The 21,887-nt window shown below is 41.7% G+C and overlaps 2 protein-coding genes across 5 annotated transcripts; one reads left to right on the top strand and one right to left on the bottom strand.

Annotated features, from left to right (window-relative positions):
• Positions 1-40: 40 nt before the first annotated feature.
• LOC119127786 (ceramide transfer protein-like) lies at positions 41-15,257 on the bottom strand. Of its 3 annotated transcripts, XM_037259930.1 has the most exons (18): positions 14,577-15,257; positions 14,340-14,474; positions 11,769-11,885; positions 7,681-7,788; positions 7,475-7,613; positions 7,294-7,377; positions 7,033-7,190; positions 5,178-5,270; positions 4,990-5,076; positions 4,789-4,881; positions 4,500-4,577; positions 3,667-3,762; positions 2,399-2,531; positions 2,252-2,322; positions 2,039-2,167; positions 1,646-1,775; positions 1,440-1,570; positions 41-1,318 (listed from the first exon to the last, which is right to left on the bottom strand). In XM_037259930.1, exons 1-17 carry the CDS (start codon positions 14,664-14,666, stop codon positions 1,443-1,445), a joined length of 1,869 nt encoding a protein of 622 aa, XP_037115825.1. In that variant the 5' UTR covers positions 14,667-15,257; the 3' UTR covers positions 41-1,318; positions 1,440-1,442. The 3 variants fall into 3 exon arrangements, with proteins under 3 accessions (XP_037115825.1, XP_037115826.1, XP_037115827.1); XM_037259931.1 differs by lacking the exon at positions 4,500-4,577 and having other exon boundaries at positions 14,577-15,255; XM_037259932.1 differs by lacking the exons at positions 11,769-11,885; positions 14,340-14,474; positions 14,577-15,257 and adding an exon at positions 9,548-9,667.
• A 585-nt stretch (positions 15,258-15,842) lies between these two features.
• On the top strand, positions 15,843-21,760 carry polk (polymerase (DNA directed) kappa). 2 transcript variants are annotated; one of them, XM_037259940.1, is made up of 14 exons: positions 15,843-16,229; positions 16,467-16,586; positions 16,646-16,798; positions 17,268-17,399; positions 17,477-17,627; positions 17,701-17,910; positions 18,215-18,339; positions 18,455-18,621; positions 18,695-18,727; positions 18,815-18,911; positions 19,026-19,197; positions 19,950-20,858; positions 21,375-21,417; positions 21,647-21,760. In XM_037259940.1, exons 1-12 carry the CDS (start codon positions 16,101-16,103, stop codon positions 20,057-20,059), a joined length of 1,599 nt encoding a protein of 532 aa, XP_037115835.1. In that variant the 5' UTR covers positions 15,843-16,100; the 3' UTR covers positions 20,060-20,858; positions 21,375-21,417; positions 21,647-21,760. The 2 variants fall into 2 exon arrangements, with proteins under 2 accessions (XP_037115835.1, XP_037115834.1); XM_037259939.1 differs by having other exon boundaries at positions 17,695-17,910.
• The last annotated feature ends 127 nt before the right edge of the window (positions 21,761-21,887 follow it).

The following is a 21,887-nucleotide window of genomic DNA, read 5'->3' as shown; positions in this document are numbered from 1 at the left end:
AATATCACAATTGAAGAATTACACGGTGCAGCACAATTCCGTTGTGTAGCAATTTTAATTTACATGACATTGTCAACTTGCGTTACATTTAGTGCAAATAACACTTCTGATGTACAACTCACACACGTACAAAGTGTGCAGATTAGTGACACGATATCAAAATTAAAAACAATAGCTATATTCTTCAGCGGACATGATGCGCAGATCTTATAAATTAATCATCCAAAATCCTTCTTGAACTCTGCCAGCTGGAGGACGAGTGCTCCAACACAAACACACAAAAAAAAAAAAAAAAAAATTTGATAACAACCTAGAGTTCTTTTGAATGTTGAGGTATGATCATGATGTGAAATGCTGAACCTCCCACCCTCGCCCCCAACCACACTTTCCGTCACTGTTGATAAATTGCACATGTGGTGGTTGTATAGTAACAATGACCAGACTCATGCTGGTGTCTAAGGCATCCCCGGGGCGTAGTTAATCATTATCAGTCACTGTGCACTGGAGTGTGCCACGTGAAATGTAATAGTAGCGCTGGAATGCTAAATTTTGTGTGAAGGTGATATTACTCAATGTGCACGTAGACAAAAATAACAGAGTCAAGACAAGCTTAGTCAAGGTCAGGGGGGCGGACGCATTAAAAATCAAGAAACATACTTAACTCTCGATTAAAGAGAGGAATCTTTTATACCAGGAGCCACAACGGCAACCAAAATGGCCACCTGGTGCAAGCAGATAAGCTGCGACATAGCATCTGTTGTCAATGAGACATCTACCGGCATCTAATTCAAGCGTTTTAACAGTCAATTCACATTTGTCACTTTGGTAAACTAAGTGTGGTTTGTCTGTACAATACGTCGTGTCCCACGGTCGCTCTCCGGAGAAGCCGTACAAATATAAAGTTTGCGGAGAGAAACACGGTCAAAAAATGCTTCGGGTGCTCGGCCTCCACGGACCGCGGGCTCGGTCGTCACAAGAGGGGCGGGAGGCGAGAAACACTCACTCACTCACACTTTTCTCTCTTTAGCAGCAGCAAACAAGTAGCATCGATGCTATCGGTTAGCCCCAAAAGACAACAAGTATTGTGATCATAAAAAATGTACAAAATAATCTACAAAATAAACACAAAAGCGAATAACAATCATTTGAAAACCACTGAGGAGGAAACCTTATGTATAAAAGGACCCACAGATGTTAAGCTGAAAGGACAAATACTGATGGACTCGAGCAGTTTCTTGTGTTCAAGGGGGTCCTTGGTTGTCCTGGGGCATGACACATGTTGCACGCTTTCGTTTTTCGGGGGATGAGCCTTCACGTCCTAAAGGAAGATCAAATTCAACACAGCAATGAAGAAAAGCGCTGGATATCTGGATAAACGTTGGCCACCATATAAGGAAGTTTACACAGTTGTGCATTATTTAATGTAAACGGGGTGTTACCTCTCAAAACAGGATGGCTTTGCCCGAAGTCTTCTCCTGAACGTAGGAGGTGAAACGTTTGAGGAACTTGGGATACTCTCTCTTGGCGACGGCTCTGAGCACCGAGGCCGGCGCCCAACCGCCAGGATTTACTGTGGCCATGCAGAAAAAAACCGAACCTCAGTTAATTCTCCTCAACTAACAAATACATACAGACAGGCTCTCACCATTGGCCACATAAGTAATTTTACACAAGATGTTGTTCCTGCTGATCTCTTTGTCGCCCTCTGGTGGACTGACCAGAGTTTGACAGATCATGGCAACGTTGATTTTGGCTCGAATGCAGCGATTGGAAGGCTGAAAAGACAAAAAAAAATCTGTCCTTGTATTTACATGGTCACCAAACAAAAAAAAAAAAAAAAACGTTAAACATTTTTTTTGTTCAATTAAATTCAAAGTAAAGAACTTTGAAAAACAAACAACTAAAGCTGCCAAACGACAGTTTGCGTTTATAAAACAAAGGTCCATTGTTTTCATAGTTGTCAATTAACTTCACATCCAGCATAGCTTTTACACTTTTATTCTATTTGATATTGGGAACAGTTGCACTCTCAACTTACAGCCGCATTTTCGTGGTCCACAGAGAAGTTGCACACCAACCAGGTGTCGGGATCATTTTCATTGGTTGCCAGAATCTTCCTTATGGCTGACAGATAGAGCACGTCTCTCTGAGTGGCTGGCCACACCCTCTACGACGCCAGCGCATGCAGTCAGCATCAGAATGAGCGTGAAGCGCAGATAATGCAAGGTCCTACGTACGGGAACGGGTTTACCTTGTGTGTCTGATAAACGATAATGGCGTTGTCGGAGAGCGTTTCCACCACGTTGAAGTTTTCAATGGTGGCTAAGGAAGAAACAGACACTTGAGCATCAAGCATGGGATGACTAGAACAGACCGAAGACTGTTGATTTGAACTTACTCTCCCAGTCCAAGCGTACGGCGGTGTCCCAGAAGTAGTGGCACACCTCGTGTCCCGTCACCCCTTTGACAGCGTGCGTCGCTTTGAGGGGATCCAACACGATCCCGTTCTCTTCCACTTCTCTTCTGTACACCTGGGAAATATTGCGCCACTCATGTCAAGCATCATAAAGGAAGGGGCAAAAATAGGTGCAGCATATACTGATGAGCCCCAAAAATGACATTTATCCTCACTCGGGCTGCGTGTGCTCAAATGACTTTGGATGATAAGTAGGGTACACCCAAGACGGGTCACCAGCCAATAAGAGTCTCTATTAATAGTTTAAACATAACTATATACTACACAAACTATGACCCCAAAAGGCTGTTTGATACCATTATTTTTGCAGACCGAGTATGCATATTTACTGTTGAGGACTCAACAATACAACTACTAGTACTTTTGATCGATAAAATTTCAATCAACAAAATGGCAGATGGTAGCGAACAGAGCTTTCTGTCTTTCTGACGCATAGGATGACTCGTCAATGTGTCAAACGGAGTAAAGCCACAACGCTGTCCCTCATTATTTATGGTCATCTTGCAAGATTCCACCCTTAAAAATGTATTTCTTCCAGATTATTTTGAAGAGAGAAAAGCGTTAAAGATGTACTTCTTCCAGATGATTTTGAAAAATATGAAAAGCATCAACAGTGCACATTTGCGACTTGCCTATTAGCTAGGGCTTTGGCGCCACCTTGTGGCATCTTAGAGCTTTGTAGAAAGCGCTGGAATGGGTTCATTCCACAGATAAAAAACCTGAAGTGAATTTGTGAAGAGCGGATCGCAATAATTTGATCTTGGAAATGCTTGAAATGTCCTACGGAAGCACTGTGGTACACATGATGTTTCCCACGTGCATTAATTTCAAACATTTCAAGATTAACTAAGTTAAGGCAATTGTTGGAGATTCCCAAAATAGGGTCTCAAAGCAAGTGTTTGGGTTTCAGGTCCTTACAGGGTTGTGTGTGTGAAAACCATAAATGGTGGTGAGCCCTTTCCTTCCCTTAGTTTTTATATTTTTTGGTCCACCCGGTATATTTTATACAAAAAAAAAAAAAAAAGATCCAATACAAAAGTTGCATCAAAAAACAAGCTTTGCAAAGAAAGAAAACTTTTGTTTCATATTGTGCAAGTCTAGACATTATTGTGTATATTTATAAAAGAACTGGCTGAGCCTGACTTCTCAGGTAAACAAACAAACGAGTCGACTCCTACGCAGTTTCTCACCTTCATCTCTCCTTCCTCGATGACCAGCTGCCAGTTGGCGTCACCGCCCACGTCCTGAAGCGAGTACGTCATATGATTCTGAACCATTTCCTCCACCTAGGGTACAAAAGGCTTTCTGAATTCCTATCGTTGTGATTTACATTTCATGCGAGTCTGAAAGTGAAGTGCTTATTTTCCAGAAACAAAAATGACTTTCATTAGAACTAATATTGTCCGTGAGATTGTGGACCATAAAATATGTTGGGTTTAATTTTGACAATTTCTTTTCTCAGTTACTCAGATTTAAATGCCACATTTTTCTTCTTGTCACATCGCAGTTTAAATATAAACTCAAAAAACAATATTGTATGTCCTCAGTCATAGTCTTGTTTCTTTTGTTCCAGTGATACGTTTCAAGTTTGCAGCCGTGTTCATTCAATAAACAGTGTTAACTGGCACCCAGTAGCTGGAATGTTATCGCAGAGGTGTTGGGAATTTGTCGAGCAAACAGAGTCAGTGGGCAGTGACCAAATAGACACAATATTGTACAAAGTGAGTTATTGAAATAATGACTCAACACTTGAACTCGTTCAAAGTTCAACAATTCATAAAGTCCACAGGGCATGCTTGCTAATGCAGTCGCACACAAGTTAAGCAGGAAGTGCAAAGGAACTACATTTTACTCGATCAGACCGTCAGTCGAGAATTCTAAACTGAGTGGAATGAGGTCATGTTGTTAACATAGATTTATTATTCCCGTTTTAAGTAGCAAGTGACCCCCCCTCTTTCCACTCATGCTCTCTTGGATTATAAAGTGTACCTGCCCTTGCACATACAAGCATCTTTCAAATTACCTGAGTGCTGAATCTGTGAATGTCATCTGAAGCACTGACTAGCTCGACAGAGGACAGGGAAGAGCAATGACTACGTGCCTGTGCAGCAAGGAGATATTAGAGAAAGAGAGAGATAGGAATGACAAAGTGGAAAGCGAGAGAGCGAAGCACCAAAAGCAGAAAGCCAAAGGAATCAATCATCGAATAGTTACGATTATTTAGGTTAAATGGTGGCCACATCAAGACGAGAGCATAAGTGATGGACGAGCTTTAAAGACTTGGGAGGAGATGAGGATAAATGGTGTAGAACCTTGGTAGTGAATCTGTGTGTGCCGATGCTTGAGTAGACGTCGCCGGGCGGAACGGGAGTCAGTCGAGGGATCCTGACCTTCTCCGACTGGCACTGAACGACACACACGAGTTTCATGAAAGATAGTACGATTCTCTTTCCTTGCCCATCATACTGTTGTTAATATGTCATCTAAAATGGTGACGCGGAGCAACAACTCACCTGCTCTTCGATCTTGTCTTGTCTGTCGAGCGCAGCTTCCACCGCATCGAAGAACTCATCCTCGTTGATCAAACTGTTGGGCCCCTCCTGGAAACGCAGGCTAACAATCATTAATGTGGCAATTCGAAAAGGAAGCGACAACAATCAGGTGCAACAAAAGGTTTATCATCAATGTAATTCTATCTCGCCTCGTAGTCCGGGCCTCCATAGTGTGACTTTTTCTTCAGTTCGTGGACAGTAGACTTATAGGCATCTTCTACCCTTCTCCTCTTCTCTAGCTCCTGAAAACAACAACAACAAAACAACAAAAGGTGTTTTTTAATTAGGTACGGAAAAAAAGTGACTGCAAACTTCATAAGCCCTTTGTGGAGGCAGCACTTGAAGGCCAACTGCTCGATGACGCTTAGCTTTAAAGTGCCAACCTGTGTGTGTATGTGATGCAGCAAACAAATACGTCCCCATCCTCGCCACATCGACACCATCACAGAGAATTCAAAATTGATACTAATCTGTGCATGGCCATTGCTTGAAAACGGCTTTGGATCTTCGGGCAGGTATTTTGTAAATTAGCTGAATTGAGATCTGCATGATTATGACGCAATTGCTCACAGCCAGATGTCGCTGTTTGATTTGACACTCATACACTACCTGTGTATGTGAGCTTCAATTTTCCCATTTGATTAATCTGCTCTAACTAAATGAAGTGCACAGAAAGCACAGTTTGATCTAAACATCATCATGGCGGCAGCTTCACACCAAAGCTATAAAGCTCATGTTTAAGTCTGTCAGAAGCAACCCAAGAGACTTTGGGCAAACGTGTGAGGACAATATCACACTACAATGACCTGCTAAAAACGGGTTGGCGCTTTCAAAACACAGGAACCTGACAAACCAGTCAAAGGATTTCTTCTGCTTTTACACTGACGAAAGCAACAAAAGAGGATTGTACTGTTCGTAATGTAATACCACAAACGGAACTAAAAATGTGATCACTATTGAGACAAAAATAAAAACACAAGCAGCTGCAGCCGCCATCAAGCAATTCACAAACCAGACTGAGCCCGTCTTAAGTATGTTTGGTGTAAGGTGTCACACAACAAAACAAACATGCAAGTTTTGCGATCAGCTCTTTACTTCAGTCATCTTAGGAGACCTACTTTGAAGAAGAGGCTGCAGGTCTGTAGAGGTATCCAGTGTTGCGACTGGTATTTGAGCACCTCTGACCGCCGCGATGTTTTCCTCAAACTTAACCAAGATGTCCGGGCAGTCATTTTTCCGATTCAGTTTCTCGTGCGGCCGCACTTTTCTAACTTACTCTCTTCCCTTACTCCTCGACGGCAGCTAAATCTCCCACTTGAAACAACATTTAGGTAAGAATTAGTTTCACTTGAGCAGTCGAAGACGCTCCGATATCTTTCCGGCTCTTGTGCTCTGTAGGGGTTGGGCGGCAAGCCATTGCACGGGAACTGGTTTGACAACATGAGCAGCGTCGATCAAGAGCAAAGAGCATTCCTTCTAGCGACACACAAATACACACATGCGCACACAGGTTTCTAAAGTTCAAGCCAAAACCAATAAATGTGTGTCTTATCGGCACACCGGTCACGCCGCTAGCTCGATGCTTACTGAGGGCAACGTGTGCATTTGTGCGGAAATGTAGGAGTCTCTGAAAATGGCCTGCTACTTCCTACTTTCCAACATGGAAATTTTCCAGCTCTGTGTCTTAGAATCATGTCAAAGCCCAAATTGTTACGTCGGTGTTTTATCACCTGAACACAAAGGCCAAAGACAGGCGACAAGTGTTACACACCTCTACTCAACACCTGCTTACATGACTTAAGAGTGTGAGAATTTGTGTGAAGTCAGCAGTCACTGCTGTCAGACCGGAGAGGGTTGGGCACACAATTTCTGTTGTCGTTCTAGCATGCCTTTATGGACATTGCAGAAAGCGGACTTCCCCAAAGCGTTACCAAATACTGTGCTTTAATAAACTCAGCACGAAATCATTCATTGACTCTGGAATTTTGTGCTGTGCATCAGTACCTTGTCCAGCCTTTTCTGCCAGCTGTCCTCACGTTTGACCATCAGCTCAATGCAGTGTGACAAAGTGGACAGGATGCCCGCTGTGGTGGCCTTGAAGGTGATGGCCTCTCCCTTGAAGTCAATACCATTGATGCCTTTGGGACTAGCGGGGGCAAACACTGGTACAGGCAGGCAAAAAAAATAAAAAATAAATAAGCCAACGTGATAAGATGACATTTGATGAGCTTAAGTCCGACAGTTATTTATCGGAAGGACACTAACGTTTCTCTTTGCTGCCGTTATTGTTGTAGCAACATTCACCGTCTGGCCTTGAGGCAGCAGGGAAGTCATCTTCATCCTCTTCCACTATGGAGAACAACAAGTCAATTAGTAAAAAATAAATTTTAAAAAATGCAGACGTCGATAAATAAGGTCCAGTTTCAACAGAAATAGGATAAGTTACCTCTGTCTCTGTGAAACTCATCTTTGGAGACAGCATCAGCGCAAGAGTCAAAATATTTCTGCAACGTGTCCACTTGTCTGCAAAGGATGTCCCGGAAGGTCTCCATTTCGGCTAATTTCTCACATAGCCTGTGTCCCTTCTGCACAAGAAGACGCCATTTTATGATTCAGACTTGGAGAATTGGATCATTATTTCTAATTGCTTACCTTGAAAGAGGATGTGGACGTGGCAGACAAGGCGCTGGCTGCTGAGGTGAGAGACAACATGGAACCATGACGCCTCAGACTAGATTCTGACCCATACCCGGACTCCGCCTGTGGAAAGGAAGAGACGGCAACAAAAAAGCAATTATTACAAATAGAGGATAAATAGTAAGACCACTGGGAAAAGGAGACACATTTCAGGAGATGTGCTGGAAAAAGTCTGCAGCTCACACAAAGAAGACAGAGCGAGGGTGAAACAGTTTCAGCAGTCAGCAGCACTGAGCAATGCTGAGCTGGACCTCCACCTACACAGCCAAACACTAGAGAAACAATGGGAATGACAAATATGCAACAAACCTAGCAGCACCAGTCTCTGAAAATAAAGCCTACTCTGTCCAAAAAGAAGACATCCCATCTTAAATTACCACAGAAAAAAAGGACATAGTGAGCAGTCTCTCTTTTTGCATGGAAAAACTGCTCCACTCTACCACATGAAATAAAAATGCTCCTTAGATTCCTTAACCAAAAAAATATGTTTAAGCAGACTTTGAACTTTGCATTTCATATTCAATTTGAACTTTTGGCTCCCCTTTGCATACCACCCGATAGCTCTACCCCTGGTGGAACAGTTGCCCACTTGCATTAAAAAAAAAAAAAAAAAAAAAAAAAGGCTGATTTCTGCAAGACAAAAAATAAATAAAAAAATAGAAAATAGAGTGTCATTGCGTAATACGGACAAATGCATGTCACGGACATCAGAACACCTGAAAAATATTTTAAATGGTGAAAAAAAAAAAATGTCTCTGTGGAAATGTGGAATCAGCCCACAGTGATCCAATACAGTGCGCCGATAGGAAAGTCGTGACACTACTTGCACAAGCATCCATTGAATGAGGAGCAATGACACCAAAATGAAAACACACCACAGAGTTGCCATAGAGATCCGCTCACTTATTTACACCTGGTGCAGCCGAGAAGCAAAAATATTCCTTTGTTATTGATTTCATTTTCTGGTTTCTGCAGTGATGGACATTAAAAGATGCGATTCATAAATACGACTTGTGATCGCCTCAAACTTTCTTGGGACAAACTTTAATCTGCTGCAAATGTATCAATTAGGTTTAATGGCAGAATATGTCTCCATATTACTGATCAGATCATTCCCTTTTTTTTTAGTTACATCGTGAAAAAATAACTGCAATCCAAAATATATTGCGAGAAGAACGTACAGAAAACTGCCCAATTCTTTCCCCTCCACGGTAGCATTACCTTTGACAATATGCCAAATTAATGTCAATTTACACATGAAACACTTGAAATAAAACTGAGGGAAAACGTCAACGCTACTTCCTTAATGAACTACGGATGCAATTCTATAGATAATTGTTCCATAACTTTAAGGAAGAGGACATGCAGAATAAAATAGCAGCAGTTAAAGGGCGGCATGCCAGCATGAAATGAGCCCACCATTCGACCATTCCAGCAGCCAAAGCAGAGCAGGACACTGCTGCAGTTCTGACGGCTTGCTGGCCCCAACATGGCCCAGATTCTTCCTCCTGACACACACCCTTGTTTGTTCTGACAGTTTAGATGCTCCAGTCCAGTACTCCGGTTTCCCCGGCCACACCTCAAGAAGCAAGAGGAAGCTGCGGCGACGAAGAAAAGCAATAGAATCAGCTGAGACAGCGTCAACGCAGCAGGGGCGGGAGAGAAATGTTTTGTAGCGGCAGCAGAGACATGGATGAAGCTGAAATGCAGAATTCCTCGGGAGAGTGAAGCAGCCCAGCTTTTAGTCGGCTCCAATCCAGCCACACGCGCATGCAACTCACTCCACTCTGGCTGCATAAATTCATCAAACCAGACCACACACCCTGATGTTGGAAACCTTTCCATCCAGCCCAGCTGGATGTTGAGCATCCACAGCTCGCCTAGCGAGCGTGCGAGTGTACGAGTGCGAGCCAGGGACCAACTCCATTTGCAAGCATGTATGTATTAGGAAGATGAGAGCCGTCTGTCGTTGTTTGGATAGTTAAATGTAACATGGGTGGGCGATGGATGCAGCCTCAGCAGAGAGAGAGAGCGGGAAGCCAGGAATGACCACATTTACGAGCTTCTTTTGCTTTACTTATTTGACTCTTTTCATTTATATTTGTTCTGATTAGCTCAAATCCAACTTGCAATAGTTGCCACCCAGCACCCTTAACAAGTGATATTTGAAAAAAATTAAAAAACACTTCTGCCCGCCCCTTGGATCATGAGAAAATGGAACAGTCGGATGGAGAGTTTTATGTGTCCCTCTTGATTTGGGTTTCTGTGAGAGCAAGAGCTTAAAAATGTATTATTCAACGAGGGGTGCACTTGAAGTCGGTACATCTAGAGCACCACTATCAAGACAAATGCTTGGCTGATTTTGACATGTATGTATGTGTTAAAAAAATATATACATTTCCATGTTAAATTATGCTGCTAAGAAATGGAATGCGATTGTATTTTTAAGCAGACTGAGAATTGCAACCGTCTACCACAGTGAAGCATGATGCGAGTCTTTTTTTATCCAGCGAGGGGCAGTGCAGAGAGGCTCACCAATCATAACCTGCATGTAATGGCGTACCGGGGTTATTGCTGGGCACAGTTCAAGCATGACCCAGGGATGCTCACACAGTGCCACTAATGGACCCGAGACCCGCGGTCACTCACACGCAGCCGACATGTCAATGTCAGCCACACACACCACCATCACCAACCAGTGAAGCTGACCTGATGAGAATTCACAAACTAGTGATCACTTTGACCTTTTGTCTCAAATGAGTTGGTGATGTGTGCAAAAGAGAATACCATATTATTCATACGTCCACGTGTATGAATATGCGCACACGCTGTAAACCCAACGCAACTGTTGAATCTAGATTTCAACAGTCATGGCAGGTCAAATGTTGGAAAAAAGTACCCTCTAATCTCCAAATATAAATGAAACTGTCAACAAAATAAGTTCTAGTACTAGAACGGCTCGGTTTAGAAACTAGTCTGTCATTTGGCTGAGAAAGATTGTAACAAGTCCATTATTAAAAAAAACAACCACTGTGATCATGACGCTTTGATTCACTGTTTAAAGGAGAGTTTGACTCTCTCCTCTTTCATCTATAACCATTTCAAACAACAATGAATACAGAGAGGAGTTATGTTTGTATTATTGCCAATGTTTTATGTGATGTGTTGTTTTACGGCAAAAGCTGTTGTGAAGGCACCATATAAATAAAAATGAAATACATTGTAAAAAAACAGAATTATACTGTACGTGCAATAACAAAGGTAGCTAAGAGCGGCTTGAGAATTCTCAGCCTGTGTGAACACCATTTAATTACTGTACTGAACACACAAAATTAAACATAACCATAGGCACACCCACACCAACAAAGACACACGACATATTAAAAGGTTAGGATTCATAATGTGACTTTTAAGGAACGTTAAACATGGCTTCGGCAACATAAATGTTGGCCAAGTAACTGTTAGTGAGCAGCTGATAAGACTCCAATGACTGAGGAGATCCCCATTTTACACATGTTCGGATTGCTCACATTCCCAAGGACAGACGGGGAAAGGGAGTGGCAAGCATTTGTCTCAGTCCTGCCACGCCCATCTCAGTAACTAATCGGACAGCCAGCCAGGGCCTACAATGACGAAGGATACTAGAAGAATATGACTAACGCAGCTGTAGAGAACCACCAATATATTCAATATATTTGTAATGCTAATGGACTGGGGAGATGACTCCTTTGTTTTCCCATCAATGCTTCTGACATGATGATGAACACCCCCCACCCCCGGGCGCCCTCAAAATGCAATGACAATTTGTAGCATTTGAATTGATTAAGCAGTGCATCACAATCATAATGCTTGAAACTCAGTGGGGAACATGTTGCTGCACATAAAACAGAATCCTGTGACTTGAACCTGTTCATTTATTCTGCATCTGACTTATGGTGCACCTGGCAAGAGGAAATATGAACTGAAGTTCAAGACAACAAAATACAGCTGCATAGCTGAAAAGAAAAACAAAATGTGCAGAGAGTTTGCCTCTTTCCACTCACCTTGTGTAACTCAATGGACTCGATCCACTGGAGTCTGTGCTTGGGATCTTCAGCTCGGAGGTACCACACGCTGTCGTTGACGCTGATGTCAAAACGACACTCGTCAAACTCATGGGGCTGCGGGGAGAGACGCAAAGAGGAAATATTTTGTGGTGCCAGAAAATGTTTAAAATTGCAACAAATGTGGCAAGTTGAAGAATCATCACAAAGGCCGCGTTATGATGTATGCAAAGTTGTCTGTTATGACAATGGCTGCCTAGCAATGACATATGGTTCCAATTGTTTTCTGACTTTTACCACGCAATAAACAAGAATGTTAATGAGAACCTGATGTCTTCTTCAGTGAACACAACTTGAAATAACAACTCAAGAAAATCTTGCAGCTTGCCTTCGCTTGACCGAGGGGTTGTCACAACCTCACCTCCTACATTCAGCAGCCCAAAATCCTTCAAGTATTTCATTCCCCTTTTTCCTGCAATGTGCCCCACCCACCTCCAGACACCAAGCACACAAGGCACCCAGCTAAACACGTGAGCACGATTCCAGCGTTTCCTCTGAGATTGGAATTTGACCGTTGCACTCGGCAGGAGCGAGATGCGTTCCACGACGGCTCCTAAAGCAAAAATCAGACACAGTTGACTGGATTCTCCTCGGCTGTCAGCTGACACCACCTCACGCTGTCCACGTTTAACTAGATTTGCTCATATTGCACTCGTGCTTTTTTTTTTTTTTTGCTGGCTGACAACAGCAACGTTGCATTTGCACACAAACCAGAAACCCTAGACCAGGATATTTCTTAATCTAATCCTGCTCTGTTACTGGAACCCATAAATATCCATTAGCAGCAGGTCGAAATATACGATCTGTCCGCTGGAAGGGGAAAAGTAGTAACCTCTAGTGTATCCAGCCATGAGACCATTTCAGGTTCTCTAACTGAGTTTGATCCGACACAGCTCATAAAATGCTGCTTTTATAGTTTGCTTTATACATCTTTTAATCTGCCTGGGCATTCTCATTCCCCTTTTGAAAGCTCCACTGTACTCAAGTACACTAAACTGCAGCATTGTTGCAGTTAGTGGAGTGGTCACAAGAAAAGGATTCAAATACATTTAGTAACTGACAAAAATAGAAGTGCATTATCACTGTATCATCATACATCGCCACCAATATTATACTTTATACTTATCTATAGGTCGGATTTAATGACTGCTTTTAATTCAGTTTAAAATTTGTATTTCCTAATTCTAACAATATCCACACATTGCAATATCCACAATTGAAGCAAGACAACGTGTTCTTTCTCAGTAAATGAAAAGAAAAAAATCACAAATGAATTGATTGCTTGGCCCTTCGGCAAGCATTGCGCTTTCTCATGCGGCTGGAATGAACATGGATGAACCTTTAACTGTACAGGCAAAGTTTGCAGTAACTAATTTATGACAAAAGGTAAAATACATAGATTGAGCTCTACTTAATGCATCACTACTTTTGTCACCATGACAACTGTTATGCTGCCATAAAGTGTATGTCCAGTTCAATGGTCATCATCTTTCCCAAAGAGGAAAAAAAAAAATAGGTATGATAGATGCTCACCGAGTTGAAATCGAGTGCAACATCACACATGAAGATTGCCTGACTTTTAGGGCACTTGTGAGCTAACGCTTGGCGGCATTCGATTTTGCAGGATTCATGATACTACGCGACTCCGTTGAACCAGACAGAATGAGTCCCAACCTCTCCCGAACAAAATCCTATCTCAACACAGTTTCATTTCAATTGGCTGAGTAGCTTTGGCATAATGCTGCTCAATGAAAACAAGCAGAAATGAAAACATGACCCTCATGTGAGAGGATTTGAAGGAGTGTTTACAGTGTGTGTGTGGGGGGGGGGGAATGCTACGTTTGATGTGTTATGAGCCTAATGAGTCTGATTTGAACCGTGAGAGAAGCCTGAGGCTTGTTGCTGCGGGCACATGTGACAGTAACCTAAACAGGAGTGACATTGGATGCTTAAGAAGACTGGTATTGACAAAGCGTGCCATAGTGCAGAGCTTATGTGAGTATTAAAGCATTTTCACATTGTGTCCATTCAACAATATAGCACAAATCACAGTAAAGCAAATTGTTTGGTGCAGGGTGGTGGCATGTTAAAGGGGGGGGGAAAAAAGTAAACATTTAACCATGGTGTTGAATTGTAGTTTTTATCTGGCAAAAACAATTGTGAGGTCCATGTAGGGAAAGAATACAGGCTGATTCTAAAGAGTATGCAAGCAAGGCTTACATGACAATAAGAAGCATGTGACTTGAGTGCCTGTGGTGGACCCAACTCCATGTCGCTACCCTGCCTGTTATCTTAATCAAATCTGAACAAGTTAATATTTACCTCTATATCTTTACAAATGGTTCAAGGAATAACTGGACCAAAACAAAGGCACCACCTGGAGCACTAGAACATTGTGTTCATTTATTCCCTCATGAGCAAAGACAATGCACTTTTGTTTATTCTGCTTTCTAGGTTGACCACACACTCCACTAAGTTCCTTTTTTTAAGAGAGAAAAAAAACATACTTACTGTGATGACAGCCTTACTGAGGCACAAAGAGCCCCTGCAGCCATATTCCCGTTCATCTTCTGACTTGTAGTAGCTCAAAGTGTTGTTCTTCAACACGACCCATCGGTCCTGCCATCCGTGGATGTAATTGGTCCACTATAAACAAACAAGCAAGCACCGCAACTAAACTTTACAGTCTGCGGGCATGATGAACGTGCGTGTAAAATGAATAGACAGAAAATAAAGACATTATATTACCTTGCTCAACACGCCCCCGAACTCCACAGGTTGTACGGATTCTGGTTCCACATCTTCGTCTGAACCGGACGCTGAGCTCTTTTCGGACATTTAAATCCAAGATTCAAAAGAACTTAAGTGGCTTTTTAAATCAACAGAGCACTCTAGCTCAACACCAACTTAATTGAAATCTCACGATCGCAGCAGAACCAAAACAGAACCTGCTTGCTCTTAGAAATAAACACAAAGTTAGCCTCGCCGTCAGCAGTATGGTGTTATCTGCCTGTTAACGTTAAGCGAAGCAGGAAAAAAAAAAAAAAAAAAAAAAAAAGCACTTGTGTAGAATGGTGAGAGTCCAGTCCAGCCTCGACCGCTCGATTTTGCGGGATTTGTTTTGAAAATGACGTCGACCAGCCCCGAGAGAAGCTAGTTAGCGTCAACGGTTAGCTGTCAAAGCAAACCAGCTATAATGTTAACTTGGCACCTAACTTCTGACTGTTCCAGTGCGCGCCCCCTGCAGATGACTTGCTAGCGAAAGAATGGTCGATGAAGGCCGACTCGTTACAGACGCTGCGTTACCTCAACTAAGAAGCTACAAATGACGATGAAAGTGGCCGCATTGCAGCTTTATTTCCGTGGTTTTGTTAGCAACAGCGAACGAACGACTCCAAGAGCTTGTCATTTGGGTCGAGGGGGAGGAGCTGCAGCCACGCTTTACTGTGTACTTGAAAAAGACAAGCGTCGAGTTAGCGTGGCTATGCAGCGGAAGTACAAATACCGTTTCTTTCAAAACAATGTCCTACTACAATTTCCGTACTTTAAATTGAATGAGAACATAAGTATATTTTGAAAATAAAATATCGAAGTATTTTGATTTGGCCAATGTATAAACATGTTCTCCAAATAAATCCCGATTATTACTATTTGAGACACACCTTGCTAAATTATTTCATCCTGTTGTCCACAGATGCATTGTACTCAGTCTGTGGTCTAGTAAAAAATAAAATAAACTCACGTCAACTGACCTCTTAAAGGTCCACCTGAATGTGACGTCAAGTGTCATAATTAGAAAATGCCCACAACTGTTCAAAATTACGTTTTTTTCCCCTTTTCTTTTTTAAAATGAAAATTGCCTCCCACCATAAAACCCAGGACATTTAAAACAAAAGTTGAATTTGCCGAATTGAACACAAGCCATAAGATATTCTATTTTTAATCTATTTGGAAAAAAAATAATGATTATTTTAAAATTTCCACCGGAACAAGAATTTTCGTACTTCCGCTAATGTATAGCAGACGCGGAAGTGCCAACGAAAACAAAACTGACAAAATGTTTGACGTTTTTACAGCCGTACTATATTTCCGCGATTTGTAATAATCGTAGTCCTTGGGTTTAAAATGACACTTTGCTTGCGTATAACTCATACACACCCATAATACTAATTGTATAATGGTACACTTAGCACGCTACAAGACTGAAAGTTCTTGTTCTTGTTATTGGAGCAAAAGAAATAGCATTTCCACTTCACGAATCGGATCATCAGGATGGAAAATGGTACCGCAGCCTCTAAAGGAGAGGGATTCCTCTCCAGAATGGCCCTCAACGACAACAAAGCTGGTATGGAGGGTCTTGACAGAGACAAAATCAATAAGATCATCATGGAGTCATCGAAGGTAGTTACTCATTCAGTTTGCTGTGAAACTGTTAAGATCTATTACATCCACCAATATCTACTGTAGAAAAGTGCAAATATTTTATAATGGTGCTGTGGCTGAGTTTAAAAGACTGTGTACAGCCTTGTGTAAAAATCTCCCATCCTCAATACGCTGATATATATAGCCCCAAAAGGTGTACGATTGTAAGTTGTCATGATAGATCTCGCTAATGCTGTCCTTGCTCTTCACTCGAAGGGATCCAAGTTTTATGAGAATGAACTCAAGAGGGAGCATCAGGTGAACCAGCGCATTGAGAAAATGATGCTGCAAAAAGCACAGATCACAGAACAACAGTTAAAGAAAGCCCAAGCTCAGGTAATGTAATGCAAACATTCAAGATTTGGAGCTAGTTTTCATCAATGCTCTCATTATAGGTGGAGAGGATGGCCTCTGAGTTGGAGAAGAGTCGTGACCTAAGCCGCGTGATTGTGCATGTGGACATGGATGCTTTCTACGCTGCAGTGGAGATGAGAGACTGTCCTGACCTCAAGGACAAGCCCATGGCTGTTGGGTCCATGAGCATGCTGGTCAGTCAAAAAAATATTTATGTCGTCATTTCAACACATTGGCCATCCCATTGTAGTACTCCTACACAATCCAAATCCAAAACAAACTCCCTTTCCAAAGATAAATGATTGACTAACACTGCGTGGGACAATAATTTAACAGCATGTTAATTGATGACAAATTATAGCTATTCGTCTGATCCAGAGCTACACAGCAATAAACTTCAACTGTATTGCTAAATGATTACATCAAAACAAAATCTCATTATCTTTACATAGGCAAATGTTTTGATTGAGCTTTATTGTACCTCATCTCGAAATATGCATGTTGTGGCTGGTGAGTCTTATCCACGACACATTTATTGTGCATAAGTTGTATAGCTTACATATGGCACGTATTGAAATATTGCTAAATATTAATAGGACATTAAAATGAGATGCAATACTGTATGAAGATTGCTAACTTTCCTCCTCACCTGTGCTTTTACAGTCCACGTCCAACTACCATGCCAGGAAATATGGTGTTCGGGCCGCTATGCCAGGGTTCATAGCCAAAAAACTTTGCCCTCACTTAGTCATCGTTCCATGCAACTTTGATAAATACAAATCAGTGAGCAATGAGGTGAGAATGTCACACAGTGTCATATTTATAGGCCTGTGCAAACCACTGGCTCATGAGTTTTTGTGCGTCTTTTTTAGATCAGGGAGATATTTGCAGACTATGATCCTCATTTCCAGCCAATGAGTCTGGATGAAGCCTATCTGGATTTTACAGAGCACCTGGAACTGAGGAAGAACTGGCCAGAGGCCTCACGAACACATCGCTACAGCTCCAGCGGCACTGATATAGGCATGACTGAATTAAAAAAATATATCCAATTTGACAAAATCATCTGAAATATATATTTTCTTTAAAGGTATAGAACAACCTGAGCATCAACAGGAATCCGAGGTGAAAGGCTTCTCCCCTGTGCTATTTGAAGATAGCCCAAATTCCTCTCAGTCCTTGTCAAGTCCTGAAGCTGCCGATGCCACGGGTAAAACTGCTGAGCTTTTTGGTACCTCTGTTGAGGAGGCTGTGAAGGAGATGCGTTTCCGCATTGAGCAGAAGACCATGCTGACTGCCAGCGCAGGTGAGAAGAAATTAACCCTTAAACATACAGTGGAGCCTCTTAAAACGTTTGGTCTTTATCTTTGAAGTTACAGTGAATGATAATATGAAATTCAAAAAATAATTGTGCTGCGCATGATATACTGATCCTTGATGACATCAAGTTCAGTCCACATTATACGGCACCCTAAAAAAACAATTGCATGTGGAGTTGCCATTATTCATGGTGATAGTTCATTTGCTCACATTTGACATCTTATGTTCATACTTTGGGTTTTACCAGCTGTCCATTTACTTATCTGGTATTAATTCATGTCCTTCTCCAGGCATTGCTCCAAACATGATGCTGGCCAAGGTATGCAGTGACAAGAACAAGCCGAACGGACAGTACAGACTTGCATCCACCAGAGAGGCTGTCATGGACTTCATCCAGAACCTCCCAGTTCGCAAAGTACACTGCGTTTTAGTTCAGATAAAACATAATATGTTGCGTATTTGTCATTATTGCAACATGCGTAATTGTGTTGCAACAATGTTTAAATTCAGAGTGTGTTTGTTTGAAACAGGTTTCAGGCATCGGGAAGGTGAGCGAAAAGATGCTGAATGCTCTGGACATCAGTAGCTGTGCTCATCTGGGACAACAGATGGCGCTGTTGTCATTGTTGTTTTCAGAGACAGCCTGGCATCACTTTATGCAGGTTTCCTTGGGTCTGGGGTCCACATATATCATGAGGTAAACTACCAGCACATTGAAAGTCAACATAAGTGGCTTGGAGACAAACGGACCTGCTTTGCTTTCATTTTAGGAACGAAGAAAGAAAAAGCATGAGCACAGAGAGGTATATTCTTCATGATGAATGAATCATTTAATAACCCACTTATCTACTTGTTGTCATTCCGTTCCCATCCTTTGCGCTTCTGTACAGAACATTTAAAGAATTAAACAAGCCTGATGAACAGCTGTCTTTATTGAGAGAGCTTTGTGAAGACCTAGCACAAGACCTAAAGAAAGAAGATCTCAAGGTAAAGTTCATGGCATTGATTGCACATGGGTTTTATTTCGTGGCACTGACATTAGTAGCACCAAAGTCAACATGAATGATATGTGTGGCTGTATTCCCATCTCCTAACTTTAAGGGTAAAAACATCACACTAAAAGTGAAGAATGTCAACTTTGAGGTGAAAACCAGAGCACTGACGCTACCGTGTGCCATCGCCACCGCCGATGAGATCTTTGCTGTGGCCAAAGACCTTCTTAAGATGGAAATTGAGAACGAAAGTCCACAGCCACTCAGACTGAGACTCATGGGTAAATTACACATTACAATACAATAAGCGGTTGAAACATTTAAATGAATGCCTTTCTAGGATTAAAATAGTTTGACAGTCAGAATCTTCCGGATCGAAGGGAACTGTTAGATTAATTTTTTTTGCAATTATTTAGAGTGAAGCTACTTCCAAATGTGGAGATATATGTAAAAATATAACATGATAAATTCGATTTTTAATGGTTAATTGCTGTCACATTTGCAATGTACTTAGATCACCTCTGGCTTGGAAAATACGCTTTTAGTCATGCATTCACAGCAAATTGGCATGATTTCATTTTTTTCCACCTTAAATTACTGCTTTACATGCCACCTGAATCACACCTGGATTATATCTGACTTGACAATACAGTTTCTGGTAATTCCACCATGGAAATTCTGTCAGGAGCTCATATGATAGAACACATACACAATAAAAGGATTAAAGGGGATAAGAGGAAGTCACATTTTAATTGATGTGTGATCTGGATCACGTCTGAATTAATTAAATCTGTTTTTGAAAATGCAATTTATGGCCATCTGTATGGGGTGAATTCAATTTTTCATGTTATATTTGTTATAATGATTTTGTTACCAAGTGCTCCGTCTTGATCAAATCAGATGCATTGTTGATGAAAACACCTTGGTGGAGGTAATACATGGCATATTTTTATAATGGAGAAGAAATTTTGAATTAATTGTGCACATGGGAATCATACATTGCTATTCACACGTATATTATCATCTTGTGTAGGTGTCCGTATCTCTTCCTTTGTCAGCCCGGATGATAAAAAGCCTCTGCAGAAGAGCATCGTTGGTTTCCTCCAATTGGGAAAGGCAGACGTCCGAGGCTCCACCCAATAAGTGCGCCAACAATTTGAAGGGAATCATCTCTCCTCTTGTCCTCCTCTCACAGCACAAACATGTCAGACTAAAGAGGAGGTTACTTGGCAGATGAAGAAAAAGAACTTACTCGAGGACCAGCCTGCTGCTAGATCTCAGCTGTCTTTCTTTCAAAGAGCCCACGCCAAGAGACTTCAGCTTCAAGTTTGTCCACAAGAGCGAGAAAATGAGCAGAGCATATCTGTTGTTAAACTCAGGGATGATGACGCACATAAAAGAGCAGAGTCGCCCAAAAAGGACATGAGGCCAAAAGGTGCAACCTTGAAGCTTTCAGAAATTGATGGCATTGAGGCTCATCCGTCTACATCAAGCTCATCATTGAACTGCCTCACCTGTCCTGTGTGTTTCGGCCATGTTAGCACAGACGATTTGAAAGTATTCAACAGCCATATAGACTGGTGTCTCACCAAACAAGAGTTCCATGTACCAGATTTAAACAAGGACCATGAAGGAATTGAGGTGCCAAGGACTGAAACACACAAAGACCAAGTCAAGAATAATGAACAAGTCAAGCCGAATCACTTGATAAATGATTGTGTTCACAACACCACGTTGATCAACGGCGACAGCATGACTACACATCGGCCTCGGTCGTGTCACGACAAAGGTCCCCTCCTCGTCTGCCCGGTGTGTCAGCTGACCCAGGACACAAATGACCTCACTGTCTTTAATCGCCATGTTGACCTCTGCCTGAACCAGGAAGTGCTGGAGGAGATGGGGACATCACCCTCAGTTGAAATCGCAAAGAGCAATGCAATAGGTGAGTTCTTTCTTGGTCATTGAATTGAAATACGATGGAATGTCAAACGTATGGTTCTCACATCCAGTTTATGTTGGAATTACGAATAAGTTCTACTCTATTTTTCTGTGAACGTCTTACAGGTAAAATGTGTAAAGAACATATACTATGTCCTGTTGACGTAGGAACTCCACATGTCTCTTTGAAAGGATACTGTGGCCTCTGACCTTCTTGTTTACAGCCAGACACATTCATGTGAGGCTTTTGTATTGATTTCCACAAAGAAAAGACCTCTTATTTCACCCTGTGGCCATTCTTGTGTCCCAGCCTCGGAATTGTCCAAATCACTTTCTTACCTTTCTTTATTTTTTATATAATGAACCAAGTCTGGGCACTACAGCTTCCTTTTAAACCATCCTATCTAACAAATTGGAGTCTTTATGTTTCTAACGAGGTCATGTGGTAGGTCTTGTGTCATTTTTATCCCCCCTTCCACCAAGATGAGAAAATAAGGTTTTGAATGGCTTGTGTTTACAGATATCCCCCCGACGAGGCATGCAGGTAGAGGTAAAAGCAAAAGGTAAGACGGCATTAAACCAAATACATTATTGTGGCACCAAAAAAAGCTAAATTGTGTTTTTACGCTGTTAAGTGGCACCGCATTTGTAAGAAACATCCATCCATTTGATTCTTCTCTGCCAAAGTTACAGTCCACGGAACGCAAATTAAATTTTTTACGGTTTGTTTTTGTTCATCCAATGTGTGTAACATGGTGAAATATTTCTGTGTTTGCTCTTATCACTTAACAGACGAGACCCACCCTCGTATCAACCCTCTAAAAAGGCCAAAGGTTTGAGCGCTCACAACACCATTGACAAGTTCTTCAGGTGACGGCACAGGAAGTTAGAAAAGCTGAAAAAAAAGATTGCACTTAAATCCATATTGAGATGTAAGACCTTGTTGACCTATATCATAGCCACACAATGAATCAAGAGTTGTTATTTATTTATTGAGAATATTTAAAAATCACGTTGTATGTCAGCGCTAATA

Source organism: Syngnathus acus, chromosome 9 (genome assembly GCF_901709675.1).
Source record: "Syngnathus acus chromosome 9, fSynAcu1.2, whole genome shotgun sequence".
NCBI lineage: Eukaryota > Metazoa > Chordata > Actinopteri > Syngnathiformes > Syngnathidae > Syngnathus > Syngnathus acus.
This window is presented reverse-complemented; position numbering and strand designations above follow the sequence as displayed.

Excerpts from the sequence above, each read along its gene's own strand:
- LOC119127786 (XM_037259930.1), bottom strand. The coding sequence starts at position 14,666 with ATGTCCGAAAAGAGCTCAGCGTCCGGTTCAGACGAAGATGTGGAACCA. Across the intron at positions 2,532-3,666 it reads TCGAGGAAGGAGAGATGAAG|GTGTACAGAAGAGAAGTGGA; the intron begins GTGAGAAACTGC and ends AATATTTCCCAG. Across the intron at positions 2,323-2,398 it reads CGTACGCTTGGACTGGGAGA|CCACCATTGAAAACTTCAAC; the intron begins GTAAGTTCAAAT and ends TTTCTTCCTTAG.
- polk (XM_037259939.1), top strand. The coding sequence starts at position 16,101 with ATGGAAAATGGTACCGCAGCCTCTAAAGGAGAGGGATTCCTCTCCAGA. Across the intron at positions 16,587-16,645 it reads TAAAGAAAGCCCAAGCTCAG|GTGGAGAGGATGGCCTCTGA; the intron begins GTAATGTAATGC and ends CTCTCATTATAG. Across the intron at positions 17,911-18,214 it reads CATGCTGACTGCCAGCGCAG|GCATTGCTCCAAACATGATG; the intron begins GTGAGAAGAAAT and ends GTCCTTCTCCAG.